The 22225-nt window shown below is 42.7% G+C and overlaps 1 protein-coding gene across 6 annotated transcripts in view; it reads right to left on the minus strand.

Annotated features, from left to right (window-relative positions):
- The window catches only part of ATP2B1 (ATPase plasma membrane Ca2+ transporting 1), a 175505-nt gene that overhangs the window by 65660 nt on the left and 87620 nt on the right, over nt 1-22225 (minus strand). For all 6 annotated transcript variants that reach the window (XM_075344792.1, XM_075344794.1, XM_075344791.1 and 3 more), the window contains 3 exons: nt 5409-5606; nt 1645-1899; nt 1444-1569 (listed from right to left, as the gene is read on the minus strand). In XM_075344792.1, the coding sequence (XP_075200907.1) occupies nt 1444-1569; nt 1645-1899; nt 5409-5606 (579 nt within the window). The remainder of the gene's footprint in view (nt 1-1443; nt 1570-1644; nt 1900-5408; nt 5607-22225) is intronic.

A 22225-nucleotide genomic window follows, 5' to 3' on the forward strand; every position in this document is an offset into this window, starting at 1 on the left:
TGGTAAAATGTATGGTTTCATTAAAAGTACAACTCGTCCCGCAAAAAATAGGCAGTCATATGGCAAGATTGACGGAAAAATAAGGTTACGGCTCTCGGAAGAAGGGGAGCACAAAAAAAACAAAAACGCAAAAACTGAAACCGCTCGGGGGCTGAAGGGTTAAAAAAAAAACCCCTTAATGTATATTTTCAAACTTATTTTGATGACTGGAGGCGGTCTTATCCTGTTTCCTACGTTGTTCTTCCAGGGGAAGGGACTGTTACATAGGTCATATGGGGGGTTTTTTTGGGAGGGGGGGCACGGTGTGAAGTAAATGAAAAATTAAAGTAAATGAACATAAAAGGCATGAAAACAATAAAATAAAAACACTATCAGTCCAAATATTTGTAGCCCTGCCCACTGAAAAGACTATATATGACCAATATATAAGAAGAATCCCTATGGAAAGGGAACACAGTTTGAAATATTTTTAGCTGTCCTTTGTAGTTGTGAAGAAAAAAAAAAATAAATAAATAAAAAACTAAAAAAATGGGAGGAGAAAAACACATCTCTGATTTAGTTTTGATTACAGAAATGCAATTGCCCATCTGAAGCCAGGTCTGTCCACGTGAATAGGTTACTAAACGACCGCTGACCAGTAAGAATGCTGCCGATCCTTTAGGTATATGTTCACATACTATTTTTAACACGTTTTTCCCAAGCAAAGTGAATGAGATTTCTTAACACTAGAATTCCCAGAGAGGGGTCATTTAACATTTCTACCTTTGGAACCCAGAGATGGGTCGAATGACCTGAAGGATTTTAGCTAACATCCTATAAATCACCGTCTTTTTTTCTGTAATTAAGGCCATTACTGTCACAAAACAGGAGGTTGTTGTTTTCCATTGAGTTTAGCCATTTAAGCCCCCCGTCACATTTAGCGACTTACCAGCGATCCTGAAAACGATGCGACCTGATAAGGATCGCTGGTAAGTCGCTGGGAGATCACTGGTGAGATGTCACACAGTCAGATCTTACCAACGACGCAGTAACGATACAGATCGCAGTAGCGACCTGTATAACGATCCCTGCTGTCATTGGGACCCTGTCACACAGTGTCAAACATAGCGATGCGTCCTGTCCAGCAGGACATCGCCTTTGAAGAAAATGGGCCAGGACATTCAGCAACGATCGGCGACCTCACAGCAGGGTCAGGTCGTTGCTGGATGTCACATATAACGAGATCGCTAGCGAGATCGCTGTTGCGTCATCAAAACTGTGACTAAGCAGTGATGTCGCTTAGTGAGACGTGGCCTTTAGTTTCTAGTTAGTTCTATTCAGGAGGAGCTTGAAATTTCTGGGACTTCTAGTGTTAATCCTTGTGCACGTGGTGCTTGTGTTTTCCTTGCAGATTTGAAGCCGTGTCAATTCTCCGGTATGTCACCATGAGAAAGGCTAACCTACCAGAAAGCAGCAGGGGATCTTTCTCCAGCGTTTTCTTAACATGATCAGATTCTCCAGTTAATGAACTCTCATCAATTTTAAGATCGTTCCCCTGAATGAGTACTCCATCCGCAGGCAAAAGATCACCTAGAACACAGAACAGAAAGTAAGTAGGTCACAAGTAGGCCATATCCTGAGTCAGTGGTGTCCACGTTTTCTTACCATATTTAATTTGTGCAATGTCTCCAACAACTATATCAGCCACTGGAATTTGGATGACTTGACTTCCACGTACAACTGTAAATTTCTGCTCTTGTTCAATCCGGCTTTGCAGTCCTCGGAACTGCTTTTCTTTACTCCAGTCATTGAACGCAGTTACCAACACCACACATACAACTGACACAAGGATAGCACCTCCTTCAATCCAACCTGCTTCACCTTCCTCCTCCTCCATAGCACCACTGGATGCTCCGCACACTGGAAGGGAAAAGGTGTTTAGACCAGAATGTACACAGGAATCACGTGTGGTCAGTCCTAATCCCTGGGCTCAGCAAGTCACAGCCATGCAATACAAAGCTTTTTAGTACAGACTAGTCAATTTTTGTGAAATTTATGCCATTAAAGTGCCTAGAAACCCATCTGTAGGTACAAGACCCACAAGTTCTACATTGCGCTGGCAGTAATCCATATTTTAGCACAAGCTCTGGCACTCTCTATTAGACCTCATTCACACATCAGTATTTTGCATCAGTGTTTCATCAGTATTTGGATGCGAAAACGAGGAGTGGAGCTTACAGAGAAGAACTATAATTGAAAGACTGACCCCTGTTCTGTGTTTTGGAGACACTCCTGGTTGTGGCAAATACTGATGAAACACGGATCCAAAATACTGACATGAAAGAGGCCTTACAGTATATCACAAATGCATGCTCACATTTTTGTAAATAGTTTATTATGTCTTTTCATGTGACACTGATATAATGTATTCAGTGTACAGCTTGTATAACCGTGTAAGTTTGGTCTGCTCTCTAAACTCAACACACAGCCATTAACGTCTAAACCATTAAAACTGAGTACACCCCTAAGTAAAAATGGCCAATTGTGCATAAAGTGTCAATATTTTGTGTGGCCACCATTATTTTCAAGCACTGCCTTTACTATCTTGGGCATGGAGTTCATTCGAGCTTCACAGGAGCCACTGGAATCCTCCTTCCACTTCTCCTTGATGACATCATGGAGTTGGTGGATGTTACAGACCTTGTGCTCTTCCACTTTCCATTTGAGGACGTCCCAGAAATGCTGAATATGGTTTAAGTCCGGAGACTTGCTTGGCTAGTCCAGTACCTTTACCCTTAGTTTATTTAGCAAGGCAGTGGTCATCTTGGAGATGTGTCTAAGGTCGGTATGTTGGAATATGAAGGGAGGGGGATCAGGCTCTTCTTCAGGATTACATTCATGGTTTCCTCAATGAACTGTAGCACCCCACAGCTGGCAGCAATAATGTAGCTCCAAACCATGATACTCCCACACCCATGCTTCACTGTAGGAAAGACTCACTTGTCTTTGCTCTCCTTACCTGGTTGCCGCCACACATGCTTGAAACCATCTTAAAGGGAACCTGTCAGCAGAAATTTCGCCCAAAACCTAAAAGATTCCCCCTCTGCAGCTCCTGGGCTGCATTCTAGAAAGGTCCCTGTTGTTATTGTGCCCCCTGTGAGACCAAAATAAAGACTTTATAAAGTGGTACCTTTTTGTATTCAGATACTGTAAATGTGACACGGGGGCGGGCTTTCTGGCATCCGTTATTCTGCCTCCTGGTCCTGTATGCCTTCCCCCATCGCTCCTTTCCATAGCTGATGCACCGCCCACTGCTCCAGCCATCCCCGCGGATGCCCAGTGCCAGTCTCATGGGACTGAGCAGTGTGACCGCTGGTGACGTGTGCGCAGGCAAGTGATTATGGGCGGGGCTGTGATTGTTATCAGCAAGTACCCGCCCATAATCTCGTGAGCGCGCAAACCTCACCAGCGGTCACTGTGCTCAGGGTAGATGCTAGACTGTATGGGCTGCTTCCAGGGATGACGTCCCATTTGTCACGTGATAGTATTTTGAACACGCCACTATCACATGACAAAAGGGACGTCATCCCTGGAAGCAGCCCATACAGTCTAGCATCTACCCTGAGCACAGTGTGACCGCTGGTGAGGTTTGCGCGCTCACGAGATTATGGGCGGGTACTTGCTGATAACAATCACAGCCCCGCCCATAATCACTTGCCTGTGCACACGTCACCAGAGGTCACACTGCTCAGTCCCATGAGACTGGCACTGGGCATGCGCGGGGATGGCTGGAGAAGTGGGCAGTGCATCAGCTATGGAAAGGAGCGATGGGGGGCGGCATACAGGACCAGGGGGCAGAATAACGGACGCCAGAAAGCCGGCCCCCGTGTCACATTTACAGAATCTGAATACAAAAAGGTACCACTTTATAAAGTCTTTATTTTGGTCTCACATGGGGCACAATAATAACAGGAACCTTTCTAGAATGCAGCCCAGGAGCTGCAGAGGGGGAATCTTTTAGGGTTTGGGCGAAATTTCTGCTGACAGGTTCCCTTTAACCAAACCTAACCCTAAATTGAAACTTACTTGCTCCCTAATCACACTTGAGGCCTTGTAACACTAACAAGTCACATGACACCAGGGAAGAATAATGGCTAATTGGGCACATTTTGGCCATTTCAACATTTTTTGTAGCCTGCAGTGTTGACATTAATGGCTGTGTGTTGGGTTATTTAGAGGGCACACCAAATTTACACTGTCATACAAGCTGTACGACTACTTTACATTGTATCAGTGTCATATCTTCAGTGTTGTCCCATGAAAAGCTATAGAAAACATTCACAAAAACCTAAGGGGTGTTCTCACTTTTGTGATATACTGTACAAAACCAAAGCAAATGCCCCTGTTTATTGTAATTGATAGACAATTTACCCATGCAACCAACCTTCTCCTACAAATAGGGTGGCCTGACTACTATCCTTAATTGTCTTCTCCAATGGACTCTCAGAGGTTAAGCAGTTTGGACAGATCATTTTTAACAATGCTGATGATACCCACACAAAAAAAGTCAGAGCTGATATAAAAACCATCTATTTTAAGTAATTTGAAGCTCTAGTAGACCGACCTTCAAGAAAAAAGGGGCATCAAAGAAAGATCACCCCCAGATAGGTGTTGGCTGCTACTGCTGTGGACTATTTTTTCCTTCAACAGGGTCTGCATTCTCTAGTCATGAAGCAGCATCCTCTAATCGAGAGGTGTGCTTATGTAACATCCTTCCTAACCAGCCAGATAAAGCCGCACTCACATCAGCGGTATTTTGCCGCAGAGCCGGATCCGGTACAAATGCGTTTCAGCTCCATTCATTTCCTATGGAATTGCGACAACATGCGGTGCATGTGACCGTATCCCGCCGCAACTCCATTAGAAGTGACTTGAGCTGAAACACATTTGTACCGGATCTGGCCCTGCGGCAAAATACCGCTGATGTGAGCGGCGCCTTAGTCTTTCTGCCTCACCTACCTTTGAATACTAAAGTGAGTGGTATGACACTTGCACTTACACCTCCGGGTGAGCTACACTTAGGAAGCATGCTTCGCCATAATATGATATCTAAGCCTGGATGTGACTTATATTACGTCTGAAATATACATCGTTTTTCCATTTTATTGCGCAGTGCCTTCTTTCTATGCTCCAAATTCTGAGTAATGTGCACAGATATCAATGCGTACAGGTTGCATGAATAGATTCAAAATCAGAAAGCAAAATGTGTCAACTTAAATAAAGAAACCAACCTTTTCTTTTTCCAGTGCTAATGCTAGTCGATTTATCTACTGAACCAGAAGTACCACTGAGAGCAGTATAACAACATCCTTACAGATGAATCAAGCAAAATCCAGTTCCCATTGACACCTTTCTTCATTAATACTCACATTCATTATTTCCACCAGGGGGGCGGTAAAAAGAAAGGCCTAGAGATATTATGGCTGCTATTTCTAATATAATTAATGTTACATCCTGTAGTGCTTCCCATACTAACTGAAGAAATGTTTTTGGCTTTTTAGGAGGTATAAGATTCTTTCCAAATACTTCTTGCCTCCTTTCAAGGTCTGCCAGATTTCCATTCAAACCTGTAAAGGAAAAAAAAAGAAAAAGAATTTGTTAAAAATCAGAAGCTAATCTTGGAATAAAACGGGCACAAATTGCTTCAACCGAAATCTCAGATAAGGTACAATGACCATTACCAAGCACTGGGAGTCGCAGAATTAGGCTGGAGTCACACTGGTGAGAGACTCGTGCAAGTCTTGCATCACATCACCCGATTCGGCCTGCAGCTCTCCGGACAGGAACATCTCAGCTGCATAGAAATACATGCAGCTGACCCGCTCCTGTCAGGAGAGTGTGTGGCCACGCCGGGTGATGCGATGTGAGACTCGCGCGAGTCTCTCGCAAGTGTGACTCCAGCCTTAGTATGAACATTTATGCCCTGCTCCGTAAGGCATGAAAGTGAAAAAAGGTTTTACAACTCGGGTCTCGGAAAAGTTGGCTTGTTGAGAGGCAAGATAAAGCGCTAGCTCATACTGTAAAAGAAAGCAATGGTTACACAGGGCGCATTTACTACAGAGAAACCGCAGCCGCATAACGGTCACATGGAACATTCATACTATGGCCGGGAGTTTGGATGGAAACTTTAGCATCTGGAATATCAAATTTGGGGAAAAAAAAAAAAAAAAAATGAAATCAGCTCCACATATTTCAGAAAGCAGAAAAGTCACACTATGAATATGCCCAAAAAATAATTTAGGTCCACAAGTAGGAACTGAAATTGTAGATTATTCCAAAATCATTAATCCTAGAATGCAATAAAATGAAGGACAGGTTTAGGAAGAGTTCTGGTGGTCCCAAACTTCTCTCATTTAAGGATTATGGAGGCCACTCTGCTCTTAGGAACCTTGAGTACTGCAGAAATTCTTTTGTAACCTTGGCCAGATCTGTGCCTTGCCACAATTCTGTCTCTGAGCTCCTTGGGCAGTTCCTTTGACCTCATGATTCTCACATGCACTGTGAGGTCTTATATAGACAGGTGTGTGGCTTTCCAAATCAAGTCCTATCCGTTTAATTAAACACAGCTGGACTCCAATGAAAGTAGAACTATCTCAAGGAGGATCACAAGGAAATGGACAGCATGTGACTTAAATATGAGTGTGAGCAAAGTATGAATATTTATGACCATGTGATATTTCAGTTTTTCTTGTTTAATAAATTTACAAAAATGTCTACATTTCTGTCAAGAAGGGGAGCAGTATGCACATTGAGAAAAAAAATCATTTTTTTTTAATTTACCGAAATGGTTGCAACGAAAGAATAAAAAATTTAAAAAGGGGTGTGAATACTTTCCGTACGTATAATGTGTTTTTGGCAACACTAGAGAATGTAATAAACTGAAGCCTGAACCATAAGTTTCCACTTATGTCCCTAATCGCTCCCATACTCCCAGCCTCACCTACTGTTCCATCGATCACACACGACAGCTACAACCAATCTCTGACCAAAGTTATCATGTGCAGTACAATGGTCACGATGCAAAGAATTTACCAGAAAACAATGGCTATTTCATTTTAGAAATAAACCATTTTTAAAGAAATAAAAAAGGTCATGACATGCTGTATCTTTCTGCCCATAAAGAAACACATTACCATATTAAAAAGTGTTGCTTATTTTGTAAGTTGACATCCAACAACGTTTTTTTTAGCTTTTCCAGATTGCAGCTTATGCAAAAGTAATATTTCATGTGAAGTCCACAGCATTGGAACTCCATTCAACTTCAGCAAGCAAATACTCACAATTGCTTAAATCCTTCACAATAATGACAAATTCTTAGTTCTTAGATTAAGCAAAGATTATATATCTTTTTTGTTTTGTTTTTAATATTTCAAGGTAATGTACCTATGTTCACACTAGAAAAATGATTTTTCTTAAGACATTTTTTGAGTGAAGGATTAGCGCACCTGCATTAAAAAACGCACCAATAACGCAGGTATGTTTTGGTGCGTTTTTTTTATGTTGGTCCCTGCGTTTTTTAATGCCTTTACAGCAATAAAGCACATTTAAAATGAAAAAAAAAAAAAAAATAGATAATACAGAGAAAGATGATAGATCAATAGAGGGATAGATAGATTGATAATAGATATTTAGGGGTATAGATAGATAATATAGAAAGATAGATAATAGACAAGATAGATAAGATAGATATTCCAGCTTTATTTATGCTTCCCCCCACACACACTGCACTTGTCGCGGTCGGTAGTGTGTTCACATCAACGGCCGTGAGAAATGTCCTGGAGTCACCTCTGCACTCGCTCAGGAGCCGCATTCAGCACTCGCTCACTGACCGAGGCTGTGTGGAGAACTGTCACGCGGCTGGAGCAGAGCTGGAAGCACCGCGGAACATCGCTGTGGATTACGTCGGAGCTGTGTGTTTCGGGGGGTTTAATACAGTGGAGAAAGAGGGGCTTTTTGTCTTTTATTCAAAATAAAGGATTATTCGGTGTGTTTCTTTACTTTCACTTACAGATTAGTGACGGCGTGTCATAGACACTGCCATTACTAATCTTGGACTTAGCAGCAGCTATTGGTTGCCGTTAACTCCATATTACCCTGACTGCCACCGCATCACGGCAACAAGAAGAGCTGGGACTGCCGCATAATGGATGCGACATTCCCAGGGCAGCTGCAAGCTGATATTCTGGGCTGTGGGAGGGGGGGGGGGGGCAGCATTAACCCTGGTCCTCGCCCTCCCCAGCCTGAGAATACCGGGCCGCCGCTGTGTGTTTACCTTGGCTGGACGGTAAAAATACAGCGGAGCACACCCTTTTTTTTTCTTCTTCTTCCTGTCCTAGTGACATCACTTCCCTGCAAAACGCAGGGCAGGGATGTACACTATGTCCCAAAAACGCGAAATAACGCAGGAATAATGCACATCACTTGCTACCTGCGTTATTCCTGTGCTATTTCATGATTACATTACAGTCAATGGAGTGAAATAACAGTTAGCTGCAGAAAAGAAGTGACATGCTCATTCTTTTTCTTAAGAAAATCTACTGAAAGAATTTTCTTAAGAAAAAAACGCAGTGTGCGCACAGCTAATTTTTTTGCCATAGGTTTTGCTGGGAAATATCTGCAGGAAGGTTACAAGAATTTCTCAAGAAATTTCTGCAGCAAAAACGCACCAAAAACGCGTGTAAAAAACGCAGTGTGTGAACATAGCCTTAGAGTCGTACCGCCAAAACCAATGGCAGCATGAATCAGAGCGGCTGCATGACTGAGATTGAGTAAGAACTAGATGTCCGAAAGGCGTCCTCTGTCTGAACCTAATTTTTTGTGACCCACATGGACTTATTTTACTGTTTGTCTACTAATAAAATAATTTTTTTTTTACTCACATTTCTGGACCAAGTTGCTGGAATTACCGCCCTGGATGACTGCAGGCAGGTATGTGTTCCTCGGAAATTCACCAGCGCTACAGAGAGGCCATCTTGTCTACCTTAGTCTGAAGTCGCAGTGCATGACGCGTCTACGTTATCCACACTTGCCGGCATTGAGGTCCTGCACAGGCGCACTTTGATCTGCCCTGCTCAGGGCAGACCAAAGTATTGCAGTGCGCCTGCACAGGACCTCAATGCTGGCGCATGTGTATGACGTAGACGCGTCATGCACCGCGACTTCAGAATAAGGTAGACAAGATGGCCGAAAGGGGAGGCGCCAATCCAGGAGAAAGGAGACGCCCATCCGACTGTTGTGCACCGGAGCGACCTCCTAGGTGAGTATTAGAAAGTGTTTTTTATGTTCTACACAGCGGCCAGGGCTCTTATATACAGCATTCTAACATGCTGTATATAAGAGCCCACTGGTGGTGGCCGCAGCTTATAGGCAAAAAAACTGGTGACCGGTTCCCTTTAAACTGTACTCTGATACTAAGCAGGAGCAGAATACATTGTGAAATGAACAGTCTTCAATTAGTGGACTACCTGGGTATTAACATTTCCAATTTAAACATGGCAGTTTACATTTGTGGGGAGCCATAAACTGGGATGGAAGCAGTTGCCAGAAAATACCAGCTCTGACCATTGTTTTAGACCATGCAGTGCCCCCATGGGATGAGTTCTTCAACCATCACCTTACTACAATGGGATTACACTACAGTCTATAGGAGCACTTATCATAGGACAAACAAAAGGACATCCAAATCCAATTTTGGTGGGATGCAACAATAATTTTAAGTGTATAGTGGCTCCTGCCTTCTACAATGGCAGATGTCTGGGGCGAGGCGGGTTCAAGTCTGTGGAATGTTCTTTCTTGGAGCTATTTCCCTCTTGAAATAAATCTACAGTAGATTAGTACAAGACGGTATATAAGAATTGGGTAGAAATAACCATCAACATATCATCGAGCATTATGCTCTATTTACACCTGCATTTCAGAAACAGAATTAATGTGGAACCATTATAACAGTCTAAATGGAAGGAGTCCATGCAGGCTGGCTACCATGGGGTCGGTGCTTTTATTAGAGGAGTAACCATCTCATGAAATATTTTATATACCTCGTAGAATGGTCTTTAAAACTGATGGGCAACATTCACCTTGGCAATCTCCTGAAAATCCCTTGCAGAATGGTCCCCTCACCACTCAGTTTCTGGGTTCATAAGTCCGCACCACTGAGGTGACTGGTGTGGCCAGTGATTGGCTGCAGTGGTCACATCCTGTTGCCACAATCTCTCTTAAGCAGGTTAGAGCCAGGGAAGGATCAACAGAAGCAGCAGAGTTTTCATACTCCATTGTAAAAAGTCTGTAAGGCCTCTTTCACACAGTTTTTTTTGGCATCAGTCACAATCCGTCGATATGTGTAAAGAAACAGATGGATCTCTCTAATGGAGTGATATAGGTTTTCATTAGGGAATAACCTTTGGCATTAAGAAAAAAAAAAATTCGAATGGATCCAGGTTTTTTTTTTTTTTTTTTTGTTTTTTACACAGGATCCATCCCATCAGCTTTACACAATTTGAGATGGATTTGTCGCAGCAGTCACAAAGCGGATTGTGACTGATGCCAAAGAACTGGTGTGTGAAAGAGGCCTAAACAAAATAATTCATTTAAAAAGGAGTATGCTCATCTCCTATATTGGTGGCCTATCCAAAGGCTGTGTCATAGGTATAGCGGATAGCAGCACAACACAACCTAAGAACAGGGCTGGCTCCTTTGGGCACTGTCATCAGTGGTTGGGAATCGCATACAGATGATTGGGAATTCTGCCCCCTCCCCACTGACAGCTGTGTGCGTCAGGGTCTCATTCTCAGGTCACATTGGTGGAGACCACAAAATACCCCTTCACCCGTGCCCTTCTAGAACTTCAAGCTAGCCTAACCTTTTGGACATCCCGTCTTATTTGTGAGCAAAATATCGAGATTCAGTACAGCGGTTAGTTCTTAGCATTAGCTTTTTTTGTTAGGATTGGGGTGAGTTCACCTTGTGTAATTGTTGGGGAATTTCAGGGGCGAAATCTGCACAATACATTACAATGTAAGTGTATGGAGTTTTATTAAACCTCATTCACTCACAACATAAAAAAATATAAAATCTGCAGTTTATCTGTTGTGGAAATGCTGCAGATTGCATCTATTGCCACCGATTTCTCCGCACCGAAATTCCCCCCCAAAAATTGCGGCTTTTGGTGCAACTTTACTTCAGGAAAAATCACTTGATGTAAAAATTACTCCAAATGGAAGTGGCTCTTTATTATTTCTTAACAATGCTAAAACTAGGCATGTTCTCTCTCGAATACAATTGTTTCTTTCTATATGAAGCTTCATTAGGCCTCATGCTGATCACTGGAGAATTACATGTCTATGTAAACGGAAAGGGGGTCAACAAGGACTGCCGGTATGGTGAAACTGATGGGAATGCACCGCTGATTTTCTCAACAGGTAGGGGTAGAAACTACTAAGCTACTGATGATACCTGCGCAGCTCCTGTCACACTGTTATAATGAAGAGGAGTGTTTAACTGCCCTGACTATTGCTACTCAGGTTCTGGATGCAGCATATGATCGCTATTAGGGATGATCGAATACCTCAAATATTCGGCAACGTCCATATTCGCCGAATAAGTTGCCACTATTTGACGATTTGCGAATATTCGATGCGAAATGTAAGTCTATGTGAAACCCGAATAGTTGCTGAATAGCATAGCTTCCCATAGACTTACATTGCGCATCGAATATTCACATAGCGGCGACCTATTCGTCAGATATTCGTGAAGCTGAATATTGCTGAATATTTGTGATATTCGATCATCCCTAATCGCCATTTCCAAAGTGCTGCAATTTACAGGAAAATCTTAGTGAATGGGATTAATAGAAATCTCATGTCCGCTGCGTAATCTCACCTGCGGTGTGTTTTTCCAAACTGCAGCATGACAATTTCTCTTGCGGGAACATAGTTTCCTGTGTGGATATTTCCCTATAGACCTGCATTAGATGCTGAAAATCCGCAGGTAAAAGACGTGTTTTGGGTGCATTAAAACCGTATGTAATCCGCACCCAAGTATGTCAGTATCAGGAAGTTTCAAACAGAACAGCTTTATTGAAAGGATGACACCCCAAACTAACAGAGCATCAAAAACGCACGCAAAAAAACCCATAATAAGACGATGCAAATAAAGCAAGGTGCGGAGATGGTGCAGAGTCAAAAACGCAACTGATCCAGATTGTGGGAACGTAACCTTACTAGGACACAGTAGAAAGCAGGCTAATCAGGGTCCTACAACAGCACGCCGGGATGGTACTAGCTGCCCATGTGATGTATCAGTGGACTTACAGCAAAGCATGGAATAACATAGGTAAAATCTAGGAATCAAGATGGAGGCTGAGGAGAAACAAAGACGCGACAGAGCTCAGGGGACTTAAAGGGAATCTATCAGAACCAGCCATCACCCAATCTGTTTATAAAGTCACATTGTTCTTTCAGACATAAGGTCATCCACACCTTTACTGGTTTAATGCATTGCTTCACAACTGACAAATCATTATAATTCACATGCAAATATGGCTTAAAGGGGTGTTCCCATCTTCAAGATACTATTCCAAAAATGTAGTAGGTGTAATATTAGCAAATACCTCCAATTAGAAATGTAGTATAGTTCTCCTGAATCACCATGTCACTTACCTCATGTTTAAGGCATTGCAGGACCTTAGGTATTCATGGTTACCTCCACAAGTAACTAAATGCCACTATATAAGTGGATGTAAGCATGGATACCGAAGCTGCAATGCCCTGCACATGAGGTAAGAGACATGGCTTAGGAGAACTATAACATTTCCAATTGTAGGGATTTGCTAATATTATTATTACACAAACTACATATTGGGATAGGATATGGGAGATGGGGTATGGTAAGCACATCCTAAGCCTCTGCTTCCCTGGCTCCATCAGTCAGGGGATGGTGGCTGAGCTACGGTTGTGATGCAACGTCTGACTTCCAGAGGTTAAGGGCACAAGATAGCGCCACAGGACTGTACAGGCGTCCGTAAAAGGTGAAGATGCCAGAAGGAGAGTATATGATACGGGGATTACACTTAAAGTACCACTCCAGCACTAAAAACTGCTTGAGTGCTGCTGTAAAGTAAACTATACATACAAAAAGTATTTGAATGCAATAAGGCGAGATGAGCGGTGAAACAAAAAAAAAACCAAAAAAAAAAAACACAACTGCTAAACTGCTTCCGATTAGCTTCATCTATATACAGCATACAGGGATATTGCCAATCACAGAGTAGGACAAAATAGAGTACACTGCCAGGTGACCGTTCACAATAAGCCAAACAGGAGGAAAAGATTAAACAAAAATACTATTCCTAGTCATATGGCTTGCATCAGCATTTTTATCAGATTTTCCCCAGCATTAGAAGCCTTGGCACATGCTCTTCATTTTTATCCCCACTCCACAGGTACTGCAGACTGATTTGTTTAAAGATTTAAGGGGAATCTGTGAAAAGCTTTTTGCCATTTAATCTGAGATCAGCATGAAGTAGAGACAGAGAACCTGATTCCAGGGATGTGTCACTTATTAGGATGTTTGCTGTATTTTCAATACAATCTGTGTTTTATCAGCAGGAGATTATCACTACTGAACTACATGTACAAAGGAAGCTGCAAATCAAGGGTGTAGACTGGGTTATACGCATGCCAGGAGACTTAGCTCTGCTACATCTACATTGGACACAACAGGGATTCTAACAAAACTGCACCAAGCAGCTTGGTAAGTGATATCACTGGATTTAGGTCTCTGCCCCTCTCAGATTCCATAGCAAAAACCATGGGACAGATTCCCTTTAAAGAGTTATTCCCACAATTGCATTGATTTTCATTAAGAACAGTAAATGTACATTTCTTTCCTGTCCCTTTGTCTCTCATCTGCCCCTTTGTACATGCAGGCTCACATAGCTGAATGAGGAGTCCTGTTACAGATAGACAAGGAGCACAATAAAGCATAATGGGTCCAATGGCAACTGGAGGGTAAATAGAGCTTAGAGGGGCACCCTGTAAGGGTTGAGAAGGGGGCGAGATGTGCAAATATAGGGGCACATTTAAAACCGTTAAAAATGTGTGAAAATTATAAGCCTATATTGCGATTCTGGAAAGAACCCTTAAGGCAATTGCTGAACAATCAATACAAAACTAATTTATATATATTATATATATATATATATATATATATATATATATATATATATATATATATATATATATATCTCTATCTCTCTAGCTATCTATCTATATATACATACACACATACATGTATATACACACACACACACCGTATTTTTCACTTTATAAGACGCACCTGATTATAAGACGCACCCCCAAATTTGGTGAAGGAAAAGAGATTTGTTTTAATGTTAAATGGGGTCCATCTTATAATGCCAGTGTCCGTCTAACAAATCATATAGGGTATATGTCCCTCATAGCCTCCCATCCTAAAATTAGCCTCCCTTAATCTGGATATGGCCCCCTTATATTGAATATAGCCCCCTTGTGCTGGCACACGTCCCCCTGTGCTGCCCATGGCCACTATAGATGGCACATCTCCCCTGTTAGATATGGCCCCCATACTGCTGCCCGTGGCCACTATAGATGGCACATCTCCCCTGTTAGATATGGCCCCCATACTGCTGCCCGTGGCCACTATAGATGGCACACCTCCCCTGTGTTAGATATGCCCCCATACCGCTACCCATAATAAAATAAAACACACTTTCCTTACCTTCTCAGCGCTGTAATCCCCATGTCTCCCTCCGTGGGGTTGAGCTCCTCCTCCACTTCCTGGTTCTTGCTGCCGGTCATGTGATCGGCACAGCAGAGTGATATCATCTCTGCATGCCTTATCACAGACAGCAGCAGGAGACCGGAGATCAGCGCTGGAGGTAAGTAAAGCTTTTTTTTATTTTACTATGGGCAGCAGCATGGGGGCCATATCTAACACAGGGGGGGGCATATGCGATCAAAGGGAGCAGGAGATCTAATGCTGCCGCCCGCAGCTGTCACCTGCCCCTAGCAGCGCTCCAGAAAACACATTCCAAGAAAAGCACTTGCTACCCACAGTAAAATTTAGTGGAAGTTCCATCAAGCTTTGGGGCTGTGTGGCCAATGCCAGCACCGGGAATCTTGTTAAACTTGAGGGTCGCATGGATTCAACTCAGTATCAGCAGATTCTTGACAATAATGTGCAAGAATCAGTGACGAAGTTGAAGTTACGCAGGGGATGGATATTTCAGCAAGACAATGATCCAAAATACCGCTCCAAATCTACTCAGGCATTCATGAAGAGGAACAATTACAATGTTCTGGAATGGCCATCCCAGTCCCCAGACCTGAATATCATTGATAATCTGTGGGATGATTTGAAGCGGCTGTCCATGCCCGGCGACCATCAAACTTAACTGAACTGGAATTATTTTGTAAACAGGAGGTCAAATATACCTTCATCCAGGAACTCATTAAAAGATACAGGAAGCGACTAGAGGCTGTTATTTTTGCAAAAGGAAGATCTACAAAGTATTAATGTCACTTTTATGTTGAGGTGCCCATACTTTTGCACTGGTCAAAATTTTGTTTAAAATGCGGATTGCACATTTTCTGATAGTATAATAAACCTCATTTCAATCCAGAAATATTACTCAGTCCATCAGTTATTAGATATATGAAACTGAAATAGCTGTTGCAAAACCCCAAAAATTGTGATAAAGAAAAAAGGTTAACATTAACCCCTTCACGACCGCGGGCAGTAAAATTACGTCCTATTTTAACGTGACTTAACGACCAGGGACGTAATTTTACTGCCTAAACTTCATTTGATTGCCGTGGCCATAGCAACGGCTTTCAAATGATGTCCCCTGCTGTTTCTTACAGCAGGGGACCTTTGCTTGACCCCAGGGGGGGCGGCATCGCCACCCCCCTATCGACGATCGATGTGATTGGCTGTTCAAATCTGAACCGCCAACCACATCGATCGCACTAATTTCGGCAAAAATAATGCACGAATTAGTGCGATCCTGTGAGATCCAGCTATGAGATGCCGCAGCTGCTGCAGCATATCATAGGTGGACCTCAAACATGCCGCCCCCAGCCCCTGCAGCACTGATTGGAGCGATCGTGCTATGACGCGCAATCGCTCCAATCCGTGTGCAGTGGGGCGGTCTGATCTGCCGGTGGCCGCCCTCCCCAGGCCTGTGCTGGCCTGCGAGCCCTCCCCCAACATGTCTGCAGCGTGCAGTGGCTGGTACTTGTAGTACCACGCCACCGCTGCTGCTGCCGCCGTAGCTGGGGTCACCGCTGCTGCTGCAGCTGCACGTGAGTACTGTGCTCACTTTGCAGCCGTGCGCGCTCCCGTGGTGCCCCTGCGCGCTCCCGTGGTGCCCCTGCGCGCTCCCGTGGTGCCCCTGCGCGCTCCCCGTGATAGCCCCCTGCCGTGCCCCCCCCGCGATCTGCTCCCCCCAACCCCCAACCCCCCCCATCCCGATCTGCTCCCCCCGCGATCTGACTGCCTCCCCCATTATCTCTATTCTGCTTCTGCAGCTCCCTCTCCGGTCTCCCCCTCTGCTCTCCCCCCTCCCCCTCTGCTCTCCCCCCCCTCTGCTCTCAACCCCCCCTCTGTTCTCAGCCCCCCCTCGACGTCCTCTTACCTGTCTTCACCGGCCTGATCACATCTGCGTCCATCGCTGGGTCCTTCCTGGGCATTCTGCTGATCTGCCTGCTGCTCCTGTAAAGCTGTCCATCTCTCTGCCATCTGTTCCTCTGCAGCTCTTCTGGTCAGTGATCCTCCTGCTAGTCCTCTGGGTACTGTGAGTATAACTTTTTTTTTTTTTTTTCCGTATCCCCTGTCCATTTTTACACCTCATCCGTCCGTGCGTCCCGCCAAGCGCTGATCAGGGATGCAGATAACGGATCGGCATCCATGGTCAATTTTTGGCGTGACTTTTTTTTCCGTATCCCCGACGCTTTTTGTATCGCATCCGTCCGTGCGTCCCGCCAAGCGCTGATCAGGGTCAATTTTTGGCGTGACTTTTTTTTACGTATCCCCGACGCTTTTTTTTATCGCATCCGACCGTGCGTCCTGCAGCGGCCGATCAGTGCACTGCGTCTGTGCGTTTGAAAATTCAAATGGCGTTCGTTCTCTTCTGAACCCTGCCATGCGCTCAAACAATTACTTTCCACCACATGTGAGGTATCTACGTACTCAGGAGAAATTGCACAATACGTTTTATGGTGCATTTTTTCCTGTTACCCTTGTGAAAAAAAAAGCTACCTAGTTGAAGCAACCGTTTTGTGGTAAAAAAAAATAAATTTTTCTTTTCACGGCTCAACGCTATAAACGTCTGTGAAGCCCCCAGGTGTTCAAAGTGCTCACTAAACATCTAGAAAAATTATTTGAGGGTTCTAGTTTCCAAAATGGTGTCACTTGTGGGGGATCTCCACTGTTTAGGCACCATAGGGGGTCTCCAAACGTGACATGGCGTCCGCTAATGATTCCAACCAATTTTGCTGTCAAATGGCGCTCCTTCTCCTGAGCCCCGCCATGCGCCCAAACAATTACTTTCCACCACATATGGGGTATCTGCGTATTCAGGAGAAAATGCACAATACATTTTATGGTGCATTTTTTCCTGTTACCCTTGTGAAAAAAAAAGCTACCTAGTTGAAGCAACCGTTTTGTTGTAAAAAAAATTTTTTTTTTCACGGCTCAACGCTATAAACTTCTGTGAAGCCCCCAGGTGTTCAAAGTGCTCACTAAACATCTAGAAAAATTATTTGAGGGTTCTAGTTTCCAAAATGGTGTCACTTGTGGGGGATCTCCACTGTTTAGGCACCATAGGGGGTCTCCAAACGTGACATGGCGTCCGCTAATGATTCCAACCAATTTTGCTGTCAAATGGCGCTCCTTCTCCTGAGCCCCGCCATGCGCCCAAACAATTACTTTCCACCACATATGGGGTATCTGCGTATTCAGGAGAAAATGCACAATACATTTTATGGTGCATTTTTTCCTGTTACCCTTGTGAAAAAAAAAGCTACCTAGTTGAAGCAACCGTTTTGTTGTAAAAAAAATTTTTTTTTTCACGGCTCAACGCTATAAACTTCTGTGAAGCCCCCAGGGGTTCAAAGTGCTCACCAAACATCTAGAAAAATTATTTGAGGGCTCTGGTTTCCAAAATGGGGTCACTTGTGGGGGAGCTCTATTGTTTAGGCACCTCAGGGGGTCTTCAAACCCGACATGGCGTCCGCTAATGAGTGCAGCTAATTTTGCGTTCAAAAATTCAAATGGCGCTCCTTCCCTTCCGAGCTCTGCCGTGCACCCAAACAATTGATTTTTACCACATATGGGGTATCAGCGTACTCAGGAGAACATGCACAATACATTGTATTGTGTACTTTCTCTTTTCTCCCTTGTAAAAATGAAAATTTTATGGCTAAAGTAACATTTTTGTGTTAAAAAGTAAAATTTTCATTTTTTCCTTCCACATTGCTTTGGTTCCTGTGAAGCACCTAAAGGGTTAATAAACTTATTGGATGTGGTTTTGAGCAGTGTGAGGGGTGTAGTTTTTAGAATGGGGTCACTTTTGGGTATTTTCTGTCACCTAGGCCTCTCAAAGTCACCTCAAATGTGATGTGGTCCCTAAAAAAAAAATTATTTTGTAAATTTTGTTGGAAAAATGAGAATTTGCTGATGACCTTTGACCCCTTCTAACTTCCTAACGGAAAAAAAATTTGTTTCGAAAATTGCGCTGATGTAAAGTTGACAAGTGGGAAATGTTATTTAGTAACTATTTTGTGTGACATATCTCTCAGATTTATGGGCATAAATTTTCAAAGTTTGAAAATTGCGAAATTTTCAAAATTTTCGCCAAATTTCCTAAATTTTCACAAATAAACGCAAAAAATATCGGCCTAAATTTACCACTGACATGAAGTACAATATGTCACGAAAAAACAATCTCAGAATCGCCAGGATCCGTTGAAGCGTTTCAGAGTTATAACCTGTCAAAGTGACACTGGTCAGAATTGCAAAAAATGGCCCGGTCATTAGGGTGTTTTAGTGGCCGGGGGTGAAGGGGTTAATAGGGGTGCACAAACTTTTTCATGAGAAATATATATAATATATATATATATATATATATATATATATATATATATATATAAAAATGTATAAATATATAAATAAATAATAAATTATATAAATAAATAATATATATATATATATATTATATATACACACATATGTATATATACACACATTAGTATATATACACACATTATATATATATATATATATATATATATATATATATATATATATATATATATATATATATATATATATACACACACACACACACATACACACACACACACACATATACATATATGTATATGTGTGTGTGTGTATATATATAATATATATATATACACACACATACATATATGTATATGTGTGTGTGTGTATATATATATATAATATATTTATATATAATATATTTATTTATTTATTTTAATTTAATTTATTTTAATTTATTTATTTATTTAAATTTATTTATTTTATATATATTATACACACACACATATATACACACATATACACACACATATACACACAAAAATGCAATTAACTTTTTATATTAACATATTATATAAGTGTCTTATCACTCAAACTACCAGGGGCTGCTGACAAGTCTTTGGCCTTACCCAGAAAGGAACGAGATAGGATGCTGAAACTTTGCATTTATTCCACATACTCTCCACTGATGTCAACTCTCCACTGATGTCAACATACTTCTTACATCGGTATTCCAAGTTCTGTAAGCCTAGCAAAAAGAAATATTTCGGTTGTGCCTCAAACCAGGCATCCGTAGCAGCCATGGCATCAGAAATGGAGTGAAATTTAGTACTCTTGAGGTGTTTCTTCAGGTTTGGAAACAGATGATATTCTGAGGGAGCTATATCTGGTGAATAAGGTGGGTGGTCATCCAGCTGGAAGCCCAACTTTGCCAGTTTTGCCATGTTCGTTTGTGCAGTGTGAGCGGAGGCTTTGTCTTGCAAGATTCCTTTGGACAGTTTGCTGCGCCTTTTGGCCATCAAAGCTGCCTTCACTTGGTCCAAAGTCCAATGTAATACCTTGCATTGATGGTGGAACCCTTTTGAAGGTAGTCCACTAGCAGTACGCCCTCCTTACCGCAGAACAGACGCCATCACCTTAGTGGCTGATTTTTGCACCCTGAACTTCTTTGGACGAGGAGAACCACTGTGCCTTATTTTCAGGTTATACAAATAAATCCAGGACTCATGCATAGTGACCAGTTGATCCAGGAAGTTCTTATCAGTCCGGAAATGTTGACAAATGGACCAGGAAGTTTCTGCTCGTATGCTTCTCTGATCTGTTGTCAAACATTTGGGGACCCACTTTGCATATAGCTTCCAAATATTCATGGATAATGACACAAACACGTTCACAGGAAATCCCCATGATGTCTGCTATTGCTTTAGCTGAAATTTGTCTATTCTCCAGTATGAGGTTGTGCACAGCATTGTCAATCTCCGGAACAACAACCACTCTCGGTCGTCCAGGACGTTCCTCATCATTTGTGCTGAATTGGCCCGGTTTAAATTTGGCAATCCAGTTCCTAACTGTGGAATATGAAGGGCATTGATCCCCCATTGTCTGCGACATATCACCATGAATATCCTTTGCGGACTTTCCTTGCAGGAACAAGAATTTTAATCACTGAGTTGCTGTGACTATATCATATTAAATTCCTCCATTTTGTTTTCCTGCGTGCGTACAACACTGTTGCCATTAGCAACAAACAAAATTTTGAAAACAGAAAATTAGACACATAAGGCTTTCATGTGATGTAACATTCATTACCATAGAAACAAAACAAGATCACAAAGCCAAAGACTTATCAGCAGCCCTGTGTACTAGCTTATGGGGAAAGAAGTGGTTTACCTAGAAGTGATATAAATGGTGGAAGCTGGCAATGCCTGATAATAGTTATATAGTTTGGAGAGGACGCCTACTACTCACTTGTCTATGCTTTCCCCCCTTACTAATAGCCACCATATATACGGCGCTGTCAACAAGGTGTTCCATACATACCGGCCGGGGAAACCGATCGCCTTGGAGGTAACTTTGGGGCGTTTTGGAAGCTTAGGGGTTTTGTAAATGGGAGATCATACCTGTGAAACTTCCTGAACACTGTATTTAATACTTTGTGGTACATAATGGGATTCTAAATACCGTATGTTGGTCCCTCAAATGCATTTCAAAACAGAATTGGTTCTTAAACGTTTTGGAAAGGTCTTTTAAAATGGCAAAATTGCTAAACTAAGCTTTCTGGCAAAAGATTTTTTTCTTAACTGTCATCACTAAATGGACATATTGTAAATTCTATTAAGGCCCTGTGGGCACACCGCGGTTTTTGAAGCAGAAAAGGTGCGGTTTTTGTTCCTAACCTTCCTGCAGTTCTTCCCCAGCAAAGTCTATGGGAAAGAAAAAAAAAAAAAAATATGGTGTGCGTACACTGCGGGTTTTTTTTACCTTTAAGTTTTGCTGCAGAATTTCTGCAGCAAAAAGAATGAGCATGTCCGCAGATACCTGCAGTTTTTGCCAAAGAATTGGTAAAAAACCGCAGGGACCAACCCGCGGCAAAACCGCGGGTGCGTTATTCTGCCAGAGGGTGCGGATGTTTCTTAAGAAAAAGTTATTTCCCAGTGCACACAAGGCTTGAACACAAACCCCATATGGCATTAAAACTATCTATACACACCTCCCACAGCTACAGCAATCTAGCAGGGATGGTACAGCTAATGCCAATGAGGCACGTGACCTTGGCTACAGTGGACCCAACAATCAGCAGCTACCATATTTTTCGGACTATAAGATGCACTTTTTCCCCCCAAATGTTGGGGGAAAGTGGGGGGTGCGTCTTATAGTCTGAATGTGCTTGCGGGGAATGAGGGTGCTGTGGTGGAGCGGGTCATCGGCGGCACGAGCAGGCTGTAGCAGCCTGCCATGACCACGTGGACCTGCTCATTTGATATGCACGCCTATCCACCTGCCAGCACTGACAGGTGGGCAGGATGATGGGCTGGGGGTGCGCACATAATTAACAATTAAAAAAAAAAAAAAAGAGCTGGATTGT

This window comes from Anomaloglossus baeobatrachus, chromosome 4 (assembly GCF_048569485.1).
Source record: "Anomaloglossus baeobatrachus isolate aAnoBae1 chromosome 4, aAnoBae1.hap1, whole genome shotgun sequence".
Taxonomy (NCBI): Eukaryota; Metazoa; Chordata; class Amphibia; order Anura; family Aromobatidae; genus Anomaloglossus; species Anomaloglossus baeobatrachus.